The 14,088-nt window shown below is 40.0% G+C and overlaps 1 protein-coding gene across 10 annotated transcripts in view; it reads right to left on the bottom strand.

The window, feature by feature from the left end:
• ITGB6 (integrin subunit beta 6) overlaps positions 1–14,088 on the bottom strand; it is a 130,515-nt gene that overhangs the window by 34,162 nt on the left and 82,265 nt on the right. For all 10 annotated transcript variants that reach the window (XR_009351927.1, XR_009351930.1, XR_009351928.1 and 7 more), the window contains one exon: positions 4,106–4,195. Coding sequence is in view for 4 of the 10 variants with exons in the window: in XM_059167209.1 (XP_059023192.1) it covers positions 4,106–4,195 (90 nt within the window). In the remaining 6 variants the exon portion in view is untranslated. The remainder of the gene's footprint in view (positions 1–4,105; positions 4,196–14,088) is intronic.

The following is a 14,088-nucleotide window of genomic DNA, read 5'->3' as shown; positions in this document are numbered from 1 at the left end:
TGTTTTACTGTATCAATTCTCTGATGGAGTAATAGAAGGTGAAGTCACAGAGGTAATGGGTGGAGGAGAACAGATCTGGTAGGGTCCTTGTGGGTGGTTGTAAAGAATGTGGCAATTATTCTACATAAAATGAGAAAACAATTAGGGGTATGTATAAAAGAGTGTTATGACCTTACTTAATATTTTTAAAGGAAAAGGCTGGTGTGTGCATATGATTTGTGTGTGTTTTGTTGTTGTTGTTGCTTGTTTTTTGAACAGAATGTAGGAAACCAAAGGTGGAAACGAGAAATAGCATTTAGGAGGCTTTTGCAGTCATTCAAGTGAGTAAAAATGGTGGCTCCCATCAGGATGAAGGCAGTAGAGGCAGTGTCAGGATCAAATTATAAGCAATTTTGAAGGCAGAACCAGCATGATTTTCTGATGGATTAAATATGCATGATAAGAAAAAGAGGAGAGTCAAAGATCAGTACAAGCTTTTTGGCCCTACCAACATGAAGCATGGGATTACCATGAATTGAGAAGGAGAAAACTACTGGTGAAGTATGTGTAGGAGCATCCAGGTTATCCTCCTAAATTGCCAACTAAGATATCAACTGATTTCCCAGACATCTGCACTTGGATCTCTCCTAGAGAAATATATATAGCTTGATTGCTGGGCAGCATCGAGGGTCTTCCTGAGGTCCATGATCATGAATTTAAAGCACAATTGTAGGTTTTTCCCTTCCTGTTCAGCTGTGCAGGATAAATAGATAGTTGGGATTAACCAGGACCAGGACTGGCCAAGCAACCCCAGTGGAGCCGTAAAGGGCATGGGAGGTGAGGGTGTTTCTACAGAATGATCGTAATGGTTGAATTTAAACTGGGGGCCCAGGCACAAGAGGACATCAAGCGGGTGAGGAACTGAAAAGAGAAGGTAGGGTCACTTGAATAAAAAGAGAGAGAGAGAGTAGGGTCAATTCATTGAAGATCCTGATGGGTTGGAAGAAATACTAGGGGAACTAGTATTTCTACTAGTTCCTAGTCACTACTAGGAGAGTGAGATGAAAAAGTAGGAAGTGGTGGGCAGGGATTGGATTGTACGAAGCTGAGATTATAGAGAAGTCTCTTAGCAACAACAAAGTTTAAGGTATGACAAAAGAGGGGGACAAGGTCATTTTAGAAGAGTTCAAGAAACAGAAGCCAGGGTACAAGAAGGAATATGTGTATACTGAAACTGAAATCATCAGGAGGTAAAGCAGGAGTAACGTTAGAGGCGGTGGCTCTAAGAGTCAGGAGCAAAAGAAGTGAGGGATAAGACCTGCATGTCTGTGAATTTGAAATTAGGAAGAGTGGGTGATGTAATCTGACCAAAATAAGGGAAATCTTAACACTGATATAATTGGAATATCATCTTGCAGATTTGGCCAGGAATATTTTCATGTGAATTTCTCAAAGAAAGGACATAAATGTTTATATGTATATTTCATCCAATCATTCACTCATTTATCGAGCATCTACTATGAGCCAGACAAAACAAAACAAACCTAGTCACTTCCCTTCTGGAGCTTAAATGCCACTAGGAGAGCTTGCCAGGGGGAGCACTGATATTTTAGTATCTTTTATTACATGGTTAAGAAAGAAAGAAAATTAGGGAATGATGGTCAAATTAATACACATCTGGTATTTAAGGGTTTTAATGTCAATATGTCATTGTAAAACACTGAGCTGAAATTCATAGCCACTAATTATAAACAAACATTGTCTACCTCTGCCCCATCAGAAGTTAGTCAGAAGTATTTTCTCTCAATCTATTCTCTTTCCTTTCTATCTTTTTTTTTTTTTTTAAAGATTTTATTTATTTATTTGACAGAGAGAGATCACAAGTAGGCAGAGAGGCAGGCAGAGAGAGAGAGAGAGGAGAAAACAGGCTCCCTGCTGAGCAGAGAGCCCGATGCGGGGCTCGATCCCAGGACCCTGAGATCATGACCTGAGCCGAAGGCAGCGGCTTAACCCACTGAGCCACCCAGGCACCCCCTTTCTATCTTTTTATAGACTTAAAAGAAATCAACTCGATGGATCCCCATATTTTATTTTATTTTTTATTTTTTAAAAATTCTGTAGAGGGGGAGGGACAGAAGGAGAGAAAGAATCCCAGCTTGGAGCCAGATCATGACTTGAGCGGAGACTCAAGAGTTGGTCACTTAACTGCCTGAGCCACCCAGGTGCCCCGGGGTCCCCGTAATTTTAATGTCCTTTTAGAATACATTTAAAAATAACTGAACAGAAAAACATTTCGAACTAGTGCCAAGAGCTATCACATACTTCATTCAGTGAATCATAACGTTATAAAGTAACTCCAGAGCAAGATTATATAGTAGAAGAATAATAGACACTTCTTTATATTTTTGGATAGTAAAATAAGGACATGAGATGCACTTTAAATGTTTGATGCATTGATTCTATCACCCATAAGTTATGTGGATGATTTGGGACCAAACAAAGTGAGACAGAAACCCAGACAGAGTCAGCAGGGACATGGAAGGAGCTTGTCAAACAAGAGGAAGAAATGTTTTTGGCGTTCATGGTTTTCTAATTTGCTGAAATCCTTTGAAGATGTTAGTGGCCAATGCTTCTGAGCGTTCTCGGTTAAAGAAAATGGAGTGTCTTCTAATGCAGTGGAGGATTGCCGTGTGATTTTATCTGATTCTACACTTAAAACTTTAATTACTGCATAAGAGGGAGAATGGTTTTTCTCGTATTTTGTTGACAAGCTTTCCTGTCTGGAAGAATTTCAAGTATGAGCTAACATGGTAGTTAATTTTTGATGTGAGTTAAGAAAACTGAAGTTTCTGAGGCTGTAAGTTCAAAAAACCCCACCTCATCCTATCGTTTTAATGGACACATCTATTATTTTGTTCTCTGAGGAAATGTGTTTGAGAAGAAATACCTTGTTTTTCCCCTGTAAGGTGAGTTTCAAAATTGGTGGAGTGCTGTCAAAATCAATGGGGAGTATTTTTTCAAAATGTGTAGCTCTTCTTTTCCTTAAATTTCTCCTAAGATTCTGTGAATGGAATCTGTCTACACCTATTTTTAAAAGCTTCCCCGATGATTCTGAAATGTTTAGTTAAGGACACCTGGGTCAGTATATGTTAAGTATTGGCATATAGTGCATGTAGGTCATTTATTTATAATTTCAAAACATCCAAAATTAAAATTTTATTTATTTGTTATTATGTAACTGCTGTTTAGAATAACTATTGGAGCTTTACTGCTTTATAAAAATTTACTTTTTTCATTCCTGTTCTAATTTAGAGCTTCCTTTTCACCTTTGTGCGGGTGCCTATGGGCCCGTGTATGTATTTTTTCTTTGTAAGTTAAAGCAAAAAAGGGAAATGGTACTTAGGAAACAAAATTTAAAAAAGAATTGGTAACTGGCCATCTACCATTGATTAATTAAGTTATGAAATAGGGACAAGGCAAGAGAACATAGCAACCCTATAGTTATGTATTTTATTTTAAGGGAGGAATGCTGTCCTCTGGTACTAATTTATCAAGTCAAGGCAAAAAAAATTATGTCTCTGTGTATAAACATATGTATATATGTCTCTCTCTCTATGTATATATCCACAAAAATGAAAAATTCCTTGGTTCTCAAAAGTAGAGAATCAACAAAGTCTTTGGTGCCTTTTTTCTCTTTGAGTCATGAGGTAGTCTTATGAAGCCTGTGGAGTTAGTTCTCCACATAGTTCTGTTACTCACTGCTGTTTTAAACTGAATTTTTTTTTCCAAGCAGAGAAGAGGGGAGCTTAAGCATAGAGCTCATGGAGCCTTTCAATAAAATTAAAATTTTACTATTGGTTATTATTACAAAACTAACCTCAACTTTATGATCAAAGTTATGATTTTTCTACTTTCTGCCTCACCTTTCAGAAAGACTATCTGCAAATAAGGAGAACGAAATTGATATTTTGGCTGCATAAATGCAGAGAGATTTTCTTTGGATAAGTACTCCCTCCCCTAACAAATCCGAGAACATTTAACTGCCTAAAACACATCTTAGTTTTTGAATACCACAGAAATGCAAAAAAAAAAAAAAAAAAAAAAAGCCAACTATAAAATATCATACTTCATAAGCCGAGATGATCAGCTGGAGAATGTTTCCGGAGTCCTTTTGAAGTAGCCCAACTGTGGCTCCAGGAATGAGTTTTGCATAATTCTGTAAACAAAAAAGAATAAGTCAATCTTCTCCCTATAATCAAGAAATGTTAAGTGTGGGTTTCAGCCTGATGGTTGCGATCACCTCTATTTAACTGGCTGGGGGAAACAGGATCCTGGTAATAAACCAGTGTTTCTCCTGAAACTGTGGTCCTGCCTGCTGCTCCTTCCTGTGCACAAGTGGGAAACAGACTGGCCAGAGTTGCCATTGGGGACATCAAGTGTGCGTGGTTGCCTTAGTCTAGAACTGTGATTTATATCACAACTGGAGTCAAGTCTCAAATAATAATAGCACGTATATACTGTCTTCCATTTGCAGAACATCTTTTGTCCAAAAAATTCTGAGCGTGCTACCAGGAGCTATCTTCTCTTTTTTGGTAATGTTATGGAAACCCAAGTTCAACAGTGGCCCCTCTCTGCCATCAGGTTGCTCTGCGAGTCTTTCAACCCAGGGGTCTTTAATTGTCAATCGCTTGATGGTGAAAAGGAGTGAGTTATTTGGAGGCTTGCAGTTAGCCCTCTTTTCTAGTGGTAATGAGCAGTCTTTTGGGGATGTCACCGTGGGGCTGGGGTTGACTGGAACTGATGTCCACTCAGCACAATGGAGTCAGTCAGAACCTATCTCTAAACCATCTGCATGCTCCCACCTGCAGAGAACTCATGTTAGTTCAGCAACACTCCAGGGATCAAGCAGGACCAGGGAATGAGGCATTGCAAAGAAGGGAATTTTCCAGACCGCTGAAAATTACCCCTCCCTTAAGTTTTATGTTTTAAAACTTATTTTCAAATGAAAAGTTTTTAAAGGATATGGTACACATCTCTGTTTTCTTAAATAAAGATTCCCAAGCATACTTGGACTGTTTTCTTGAAGCAACAGTCATACTTATCAATATTAACCATAGCTCTATAATCATCAAATACTTCTACAGTCCACGGGTAGATCACATTCATACCGAGTGGTCCCCAACTGCTATGCTTTTGCTTCTTTTCTTTGTTTTTAAATAGTTTCTATCTTCTCCTTGTTAAGCTGTAAGATATCACTGACCTACCAGTTTTCACATTCATTCATTTACTGTTGCATTCAACACATATTAAGTAGGCTTGATTTGTTGTGCTATGTCAAGAAGAGATTATCACTCTTTTTTTTTTTTTTTTTTTGTCAACTGTGGTGTCCTGAGTTGCTGTGTGTTGTGAAGACGGATGACTGAATTTATTAAAATGTCACATAGAGGGGTGCCTGGGTGGCTCAGTGGGTTAAAGCCTCTGCCTTCAACTCAGGTCTGATCCCAGGGTCCTGGGATCGAGCCCTGCATCAGGCTCTCTACTCAGCGGGAAGCCTGCTTTTCCCTCTCTCTCTCTCTCTCTCTCTCTGCCTGCTTCTCTGCCTACTTGTGATCTCTGTCTGTCAAATAAATAAATAAAATCTAAAAAAAAAAAAAGTCACATAGAAAGAGAAATAAGTTTTGAGTGAAGGATTTAGGGCACCTCATCTAATTCAAACATAATGGTATCTTGTCTTATTCCCAAGAAAATTTAAGTAGCTTAGAAGATGTACTAGAAGACTAAGTTAGAATTAATAGTAATTAGTAGCTATAATCATGATATTAGTGAAACAGGTCAGGTCAAGGGGAGGAAAGGAGAGGAACAAATGAAGCCAGGGTGATGTTAGAACACCAACATGTTCTAGGAGGGCTCAGGCACTTGCTAGAGGTGCGTACCTGGGGTAACTCCAAGGTCTTTACAACTCTTACGTGGAAAAAATGGGTGGTGCTTTTAATTGGTGGATTTTGTAATATTTCACTTATTTCAGTGTTTATGATTGTGTTTAAGTTTGAAGCTGATGGAAATATGAACTCTTACAAGCATCAGTTGTCACTCTGCCCTGACACTGCGTTTCATTTTTGAAGGGGTCACGGACAGTAATCCAGGTAACATTCCTCTCATAACCCGGTGCCCCACATCACTGCCCATAGGAGGTGGGCCCCACTCTGTTTCCCTGAGTCAGGGAGAACTTGTCAAATATGACGAAGGCACCGGTTCATTGACTTGCCTTTTCAAATAAACACATGTCAAAAGGGCCGTGAAGCATGAGACCTGTGGTTAACAGTGAATACTTAAATAGGAACTTGAATCTCACTCAAGGGGAGCTGGAATGTGTGTAAATTTGACTGGTCCCAAAAGTGAAGGCAAAAGGAAACTTTAAAGCTTGATGAAGAAAGGTTTGGATCTTCCTGAAAAAGAATGTCATGGCTCTTAGCTTTGCACGAAACTGCTAGCCTTGTAAAATGCCCTGGTTTCTCCAAGGCCAAGGTATAAGGGGGACTTTCCATAAGCACTAGTTCAAGTAGCCTCTAAATTTTGGGTTAATTTGTATTTAATACAGCCAAATCCATCTACTTCCTAGAGCATAATTATGAACCTGCATGTGGTATGACATTTGCCATTTGGCTATTAGGACAAGTAGTTTAGCATTAATCGCCTTTGCTGATTGCTACTAGAGCAAGGGTACAAAGGAGTTGGCAGCTAGTAGCAGTACCCTGTGATGACTCTGACAATTGTGTAGAGGAAAACTATTAATTAATTTCTGGATGCTGATTCCTCCCAAAAGCATTGCAAATAATTAACTGAAAACATGGACAATTTGGCTTCCTGATCTAACGCTATAAAAAATTATACTTTAAGTCTTGTACTATTATGATTACTATAAATATCATGTGTCAAATGCCTTTCTTTCGTTAAAGCCCTAAAGTGCTATTATAAATTGTCCTGATTAAACATGTTTAGTGTTAGAAAAAGGATAATTTTGCATGCCTGGATGTGATAAATTACAGCACCGTGACTGTAAAAGATAACTCTTGGTATTAGAAATGGTGAACTCTAAAAACATGATGTTTTATGAGTGATTAAAAATGCCAGCTCTTGGGCTTGAATTTCTTGGGCTTGAATTCCCTCTTATCTGCCCATGGATTATCCTAATTATGGATTTTTCTCCCTCTCCTGCTACCATGCCACCCAGGAGTTCCCAAGGTTACTTTTCTTATTCGTGTTTGCAAAGTTGGCTTTTACCAATTGCCTTCGTTTTCTAAACTTCCCTCATCAAACCCTATTTATTTGCTCACTACGCTCCCATCTCAAAAAAAGATTTCCTATTTGTCCAACAGTTTGCATTTGCTCCTTAGAAATTTCCTCCTTGTCTAGGAAGAAGGATAAGAAGAGAACAGGGGGTGGGGGTTCTGTGCCTGGAAGGCTCAGTTGTTAAGTGTCTGCCTTTGGCTGGGGTCATGATCCCAGGGTACTGGGATTGAGCCCTGCATCAGGCTCTCTGCTCAGCAGGGAGCCTGCTTCCCCCACCCCCACTTGTGATCTCTTTCTGTTAAATAAATAAATAAAATCTTAAAAAAAATTTTTTTAAATTAAAAAAAAAAAAAAAAGAAGAGGACAGGGGGTCATTTAGTGGACAGGCAACAAAGGATAGAGAGGAAAGTGCCTGAATTCACATCTGCGCTCTGGGCTTCTCTCAGGAATGTCTCCAAAGTCAGGGCCTCTTGGTGTCTGGCTGCTAGAACAAACTCTCAGGTGTGTACTCCTGCTTTGTTGAGGGCAATTGCATACCTGCCACTCCAGCTACCCACAGGCAGACTACTGGTTGGCTTTTTCTTCAAAGAAACTCAAACTAAGGACCTTGGCAGATACTTGGCTGCTTTTGGTGCTAGAAGAGACATTCTTATGTGACCTGCATTCTTGCTTTGACTGCACTTCCTGTTGGGCTCACTCATCTCCAGGTTTATGCACTGGGAATATGGGAACTATATCCTTGCTGGACATCTTGAGTGGGTTTCTGTCTTAGATGGTTACCCTCCTGAACTATCTTCTGTCCTACCGTTGTGCCATTTCTGCTTTGGTCTCAAAGACTCTTCACCACCTGAGACTCAGGAGCCACCATTTTATACAGAGCATGCTACACATGTCCCTCATCAGAGGGCAGAGAGGTTGACTTCCCATCTATCTGCTAGTAGCCATTTTAGTAAAGAATGTGCAGAACCAATCTGCTGCTTGTCTTTACGCTTTATGCTTGCTTAACTCTTTCTGCAAAAGTTCATTAATATGGAGGAACTTTATGCTCAGCACCATTTACTTTCCATATTATATAATTAATCAACATTAGTATTTCTGGTCTTAAACTATATTACTAAATATTGTTTGTTTGCTAAAATACATTTAGTCAAAGTTTGGCTTGTAGAGATTGAGAACCTGTGATGTTATATAGTACGTCCACAAATATTTTCAGTAATATCTCACTATATATATGTATAGTCATTACCTTGTATATCTTCAATTAGTAGCTACTATTTGTCCATTTTCTCTCTCAGAAACTTTAATGGCAGTATAACACACATGCATAGCCTACAAGTAATAACTATACAAAATGAATATTTAAAAGTAAACAAATAGTATTCAATGAATATTTAAAAAGTAAACAAGCAAGTAATCACACCAAGATCAAGAAATAGAGCATAGTCAGCCCTCTGGAATCCTCCCTGTGCTGCTTCCCAGTGATTACCACCCTTAAATGGCTTAAGTAGGACACAAAAGTACTACCTATATAAAGGAAAGGAGTGATAAACAGGACTTAAAATAGGGATTTCTGTTCTGAAAAGATGCCTTTAAGAGAGTGAAGAGGGGCCTTTGAGTGGGAGAAAATATGTATAATACATACATCTGATTTGGCACCAGAATATCTAAACAACTCCTGCGTGTCGACAAGGAAAAAATATCTGGAAAAGATGGACATGCAAGTGGCAAAGGAGTATGGCAAACATGTTCAACATCATTAATCATTAGAGAAATAGTGTGCACCAACTAGAACGTCTAAACTGTAAAAGAACTGACGATGCTCTCAAGTACTTTTCAGGGGGCGTCTACACTGGGACAACTACTTTGGAGAACTGGCAGGAGCTGCCAGTGTTGAATAAGAATATGGTTTATGGCTCTACAATCCCACTCCGTGGTTTGACCACTACAGAGCTGAACCAATGAGGTACGATTGCTCTGTGACAAACAAGTGCATAGAGAGGCATTCATTCTTATTGTCAAGAGGGTGATTTTGGTAATCAAGATGTCACCTACATTAGAGAAAGTACAGGTAATTCTTAAAGGGTCTTAGATCTTTCAGGTGTTTGGCTAATAAGGAATAATCAGTTCTTCCCTGGATTTCTTCTACTTGGGCGTTGGACCCAGGGGAACTAAACACTGGCAAACCCCTCAGCTCTCACAGCACAGCCTGCTTCTTTCTGAATCTCCATCTTCAGGAGCTGGTTTCAGGACCAGGTCCTCATGATCTCTATTCACCAATTCAGAGGGCCTCACAATGGGATAGAGAGGTCCTCACCAGCCTCCTGGCCTCCCCATGCACCTCCTGCCTTTGGATACCTACGTCCTCAGGAAACCCAGGGATTCTGGAGCATCTGTTATTGTGGCCACTCTGGGACAGCCTTGGGGAAGTAACAGAAATTAATAGGACAGGACAACCTTGCTCTTTAGGTCCTTAGTTTCATATAGTTCTTTGTTCTGGTACAATGAGCCCATAATGTGGATTATCCTAAAGGTGCCCGGAGCTCACCTGTAGCCCACCATCATCTGGGAAAGAAGAACTAGAGCTAAGATTTGTGGTACCTGGTAGTTCCATCTCTTTCATTCTTCCCACAATCACTTTCATTCAGGTACCATTATTATCTCTATTTTACTGCCAAGATATTGAAGCCCAGAGAACTTAGTTCGCTTGCCTGTGGACATCCAGCTTAGAAAGAGCTGGATTCATCTGCTCTGGTATTCTCTGCTCTGCTTTAGAACCAGATTCCTTAGCCAGGCCACTGACAGAAAGTGCCTGGCAATGATGGTTCTGGTCTGGTGATGTCATCAGTGAGCCTGAGAGATGTTAACAAATAAGTCTAAATTAACTGAATGTATTAGGTCCACAGGGCTGCTATATCTAAGTGGGTGGCTTAACTCAACAGAAATTTGTTATCTCACGGTTCTGGAGGCCAGAAGTCCGAGATCAAGGTGTCAACAGGGTACGCTTCCTTTGAAATCTGTGCTCGCCTCTTCCTAGCTTCTGGTGGTTGCTGACAGTCCTTGATGGTCCTGGGTTTGGAGATGCATTCCCTTGAGTTTTCACCTCCATCCTCACATAGTGTTCTCTTTTCTAGGTTTCCAGCTCTGGGCCTCTTCTCTCCTTATAAGCACACCACTCATGTTGGATTAAGGATCTACCCTGCTCAAGTACAATCACATCTTAACTAATGACATCTGCATTGCCCTGTTTCCAAATAACACCATACTCTGAGGTACTAGGGGTTAGTACTTTAACATATCTTTTGTGGGGATACAAGTCAAGTCAACCCCCTGCAGTCTGCTAGGATTCTTTTGACTTGTTTAACCCTTAAACCCTTAGTTTTGGTTGGAGAAGGGAGTACCTTGCAGGATCACAGAGCTAATAAGAATTAGAAACACATCTTGACTCCAAAGCCAGTGCTCATTCTGCTCCCGCAGGCCCTTGCCGGGCCATGGCAGGAACGGGCGCAACTGCCAACTGCCATCAAGGGTGAGGCTTATTAGAAAGTTACGATAATAATGCTTTGTATTGATATATAGTGGGTTGGAGAATATAGAACATTTTCTTACCTGAAGCAAAAAGAAAGGAAGAAAAAGGTTGTGGCTATAATCACTTTCAAATGGAAAGGCTACATCTTGAAAGAAATGTAGCAAGTAGCAAAAGCATAGAAGCAATTTTTTTTTTTTTTTTTTGGTCCCCGGGGGACCATATTGTGCTATTTATCTGGTCAAAGGAAAACAGCTCTTTGCTGGTGATGCTTTGCTTTGTTGAGCAGTATGCTTCTTCCAGAGCTAATGGCGGGCTGGGTTTGCTGAAATAAGTCCTTCTGAAGGCAATCAGAAGGTTTTCTTTCTGTGAGGTCTTTCATTCTTGTGGGATTTTATTCTGCTCGTTTCTCTTGTTCATTATCGGTAAATGCAGGGCTCCCAGTATTATGCAAAAGTTTACCCCCAGGCTTGACTGTGTTACTAGGACACCCAAGATTCCAAAAAGAATATGTAATTGTTTCTGGCACAAGGTAGCATGAATGTCTGTCTCTCTGGGTTGCATGCTATCTGCTTTGCCTTCAGGCTTTCAATCGTCAGCATTCCACAGTCAGGCAGGCAGCAAAGGGAGTGTACTAATTAGATCAGGTGCTTGATCTTGAAGTCTGCACCAGCAATGACTAGGTAGTCGGCTTCGGAACTTTTGAGCACTACCTGTCTTTCTCCCAGTCTGCCCTGGAATGTAATTATCTTGTCAGCCAAGGAGCTGTAGCACGCAGCTGAACGAGAGTGCTCGGCAGCAGTGACAGAGTGATAAGGGAAGACAAATGGACCCACCGTGCATGACTGTGCTGAGACAAACAAATGCACACAGAAGCATTGGAGAATGGAGACTTAGAGAACAAAGACGCTACCCTATTTGTTGCTGAGGAGACTTCAGATCGTCCCTTAATAAGATCACCCTGCTCTTCGAGAGGGATTGCAGACCTTTGCTGGCAAATCCAAGTCCCAAAACTTCAGAGCTGTTTTAAAATAGAAAGCAATGTTGGGTCCATAGCAGCTTATGTGCTTTGCAGACCAAACGGCAGGTGATAAAACTTTGAAAGATGACTAGGAGGAGCACAATGGAGGGAACCAACAAAGAGAAATCAGGATTATATACAGGGACTTCTAAAGGGGTATCAGCCCTTGTTACTACAAGTGTGGTGGGTTGGCCAGGAGTAGAAGCAGCATCTGGAAAATTGTGAGAAACGCAAAAACTCATTTTTAACTTGTTGAGGACCCTCCATATGGCTTTCCATAGTGGCTGAATCAATTTACATTTCCACCAACGGTGCAAGAGGGTTCCCTTTCCTCCACATCCTCACCAACACTTGTTACTTCTTGTCTTTTCAATGATAGCCGTTCTAACAGGTGTGAGCGGACATCTCACTGTGGTTATGATTTGCATTTTTCTGATGATGAGTGATGTTAAGGATCTTTCCATGTGCCGGTTGGCCATCTGCACGTTTTCTTTGGAGAAGTGTCTATTCAGGTCTTCTGCCCATTTTTTTTTAATTGGATTGTTGGGGTGCCTGGGTGGCTCAGTGGGTTAAAGCCTCTGCCTTTGGCTCAGGTTGTGATCCAGGGGTTCTGGGATGGAGCCCCACATCGGGCTCTCTGCTCAGTGGGAAGCCTGCTTCCCCTTCTCTCTCTGCCTGCCTCTGCCTACTTGTGATCTCTGTCTGTCAAATAAATAAAATATTTTTTAAAAAATTGGATTGTTTAGGGTTTTGGGGTTTTCTTTTTTGTTTTGCTATTGACTTGTGTGAATTCTTTATATATTTTAGACATTAACCCCTTACTGGATATATGATTTGCAAATATTTTCTCTCAGTAGGTTGCCTTTTCATTTTGTTGATCATTTCCTTTTTTGTGCAGAAGCTTTTTAGTTTGTTGTAGTTCCACTTGTTTAGTTTTGTTTTTGTTTGTTGCCTTTGCTTTTAGAGTTGGATCCAAAAAATCACTGCCAAGACCAACATCAAGGAGCTTACCACCTATGTTTTCTTCTAGGAGTTTTATAGCTTTAGGTCTTACATTTAAGTCTTGATTCCATTTTGAGTTAATTTTTGTGTGTAGTGGAAGACAGTAGCCTGGTTTCATCATTTTGCCTGTGGCCGTCCAGTTTTCCTAACATCCTTTCTTGAAGAGAACTTGAAGGGACATTATATATTTTTACCTCCTTTGTGGTAGATTAATTGAGTATATATGTGTGGGTTTATTTCTACCATATAATCCAGCAATTCCACTTCTGGGTGTTTATTCAAAGAAAAGAAACACTAACTCAAAAAAGGTATAAGCGCCTTCATGTTTACTACAGGATTATTTATAATAACCAAGATATGGAAACAACCTAAGTGCTCACCCATACATGAATGGATAGAGAAGAGTGGTACACACACACACACACACACACACACACACAGTGGAATATTACTTGGCCATAAAAAGAAAGAAATCTTGCATTTGCAGCAATATGGCTAGACCTTGAAGGCATTATGCTAAGTAAAATAAGTTTGACAGAGAAAGACAAATACCATATGATTCAATTAAATCAAAATAAAACAACAAACAAAAATGCCAAGTTCACAGATACAGAGAACACATTGATAGTTTCCAGAGGAAAGAGGGGATGGTGGGGGGATGAAATGGGTAAGGGGAATCAAAAAGTAAAACTTCCAGTTTTAAAATAAAAAAATCATGGGTATATAATGTATAGCATGACAACTATGGTTAACAATACTGTATTACATATTTGAAAGGTGCTAAGACAGTAAATCTTGAAAGTTCTTATCACAAGAAAACATTTTTAGGGGCACCTGGGTGGCTCAATGGGTAAAAGTCTCTGCCTTTGGCTCAGGTCATGATCCCAGGGTCCTGGGATCGAGCCCCGCATCGGGCTCTCTGCTCAGTGGGGAGCCTGCTTCCTCCTCTCTCTCTACCTGCCTCTCTGCCTACTTGTGATCTGTCAAATAAATAAATAAAAATCTTTAAAAAAAAATAAAAGAACATTTTTGGAAGTATGTACGGTGATGGATGTTAATTAAATTTATCATGGTGATCATTTTGAGTGTATACAAATAGTGAATCATTTGTTGTACAACTAAAACTAATGAAATATGTCCATTATACCTCAACTTTTTTTAAAAAGTTGAAATGCAAAACCTCAGACCCCATCCTATACCTGAATCAGAGTTGGTGTTTTAATAAGCTCCCTGAGTGATTCGAGACACCTAAGGAACTTAAAACCAAAACCAA

This window comes from Mustela lutreola, chromosome 3 (assembly GCF_030435805.1).
Source record: "Mustela lutreola isolate mMusLut2 chromosome 3, mMusLut2.pri, whole genome shotgun sequence".
In the NCBI taxonomy this organism is placed as follows: Eukaryota; Metazoa; Chordata; class Mammalia; order Carnivora; family Mustelidae; genus Mustela; species Mustela lutreola.
This window is presented reverse-complemented; position numbering and strand designations above follow the sequence as displayed.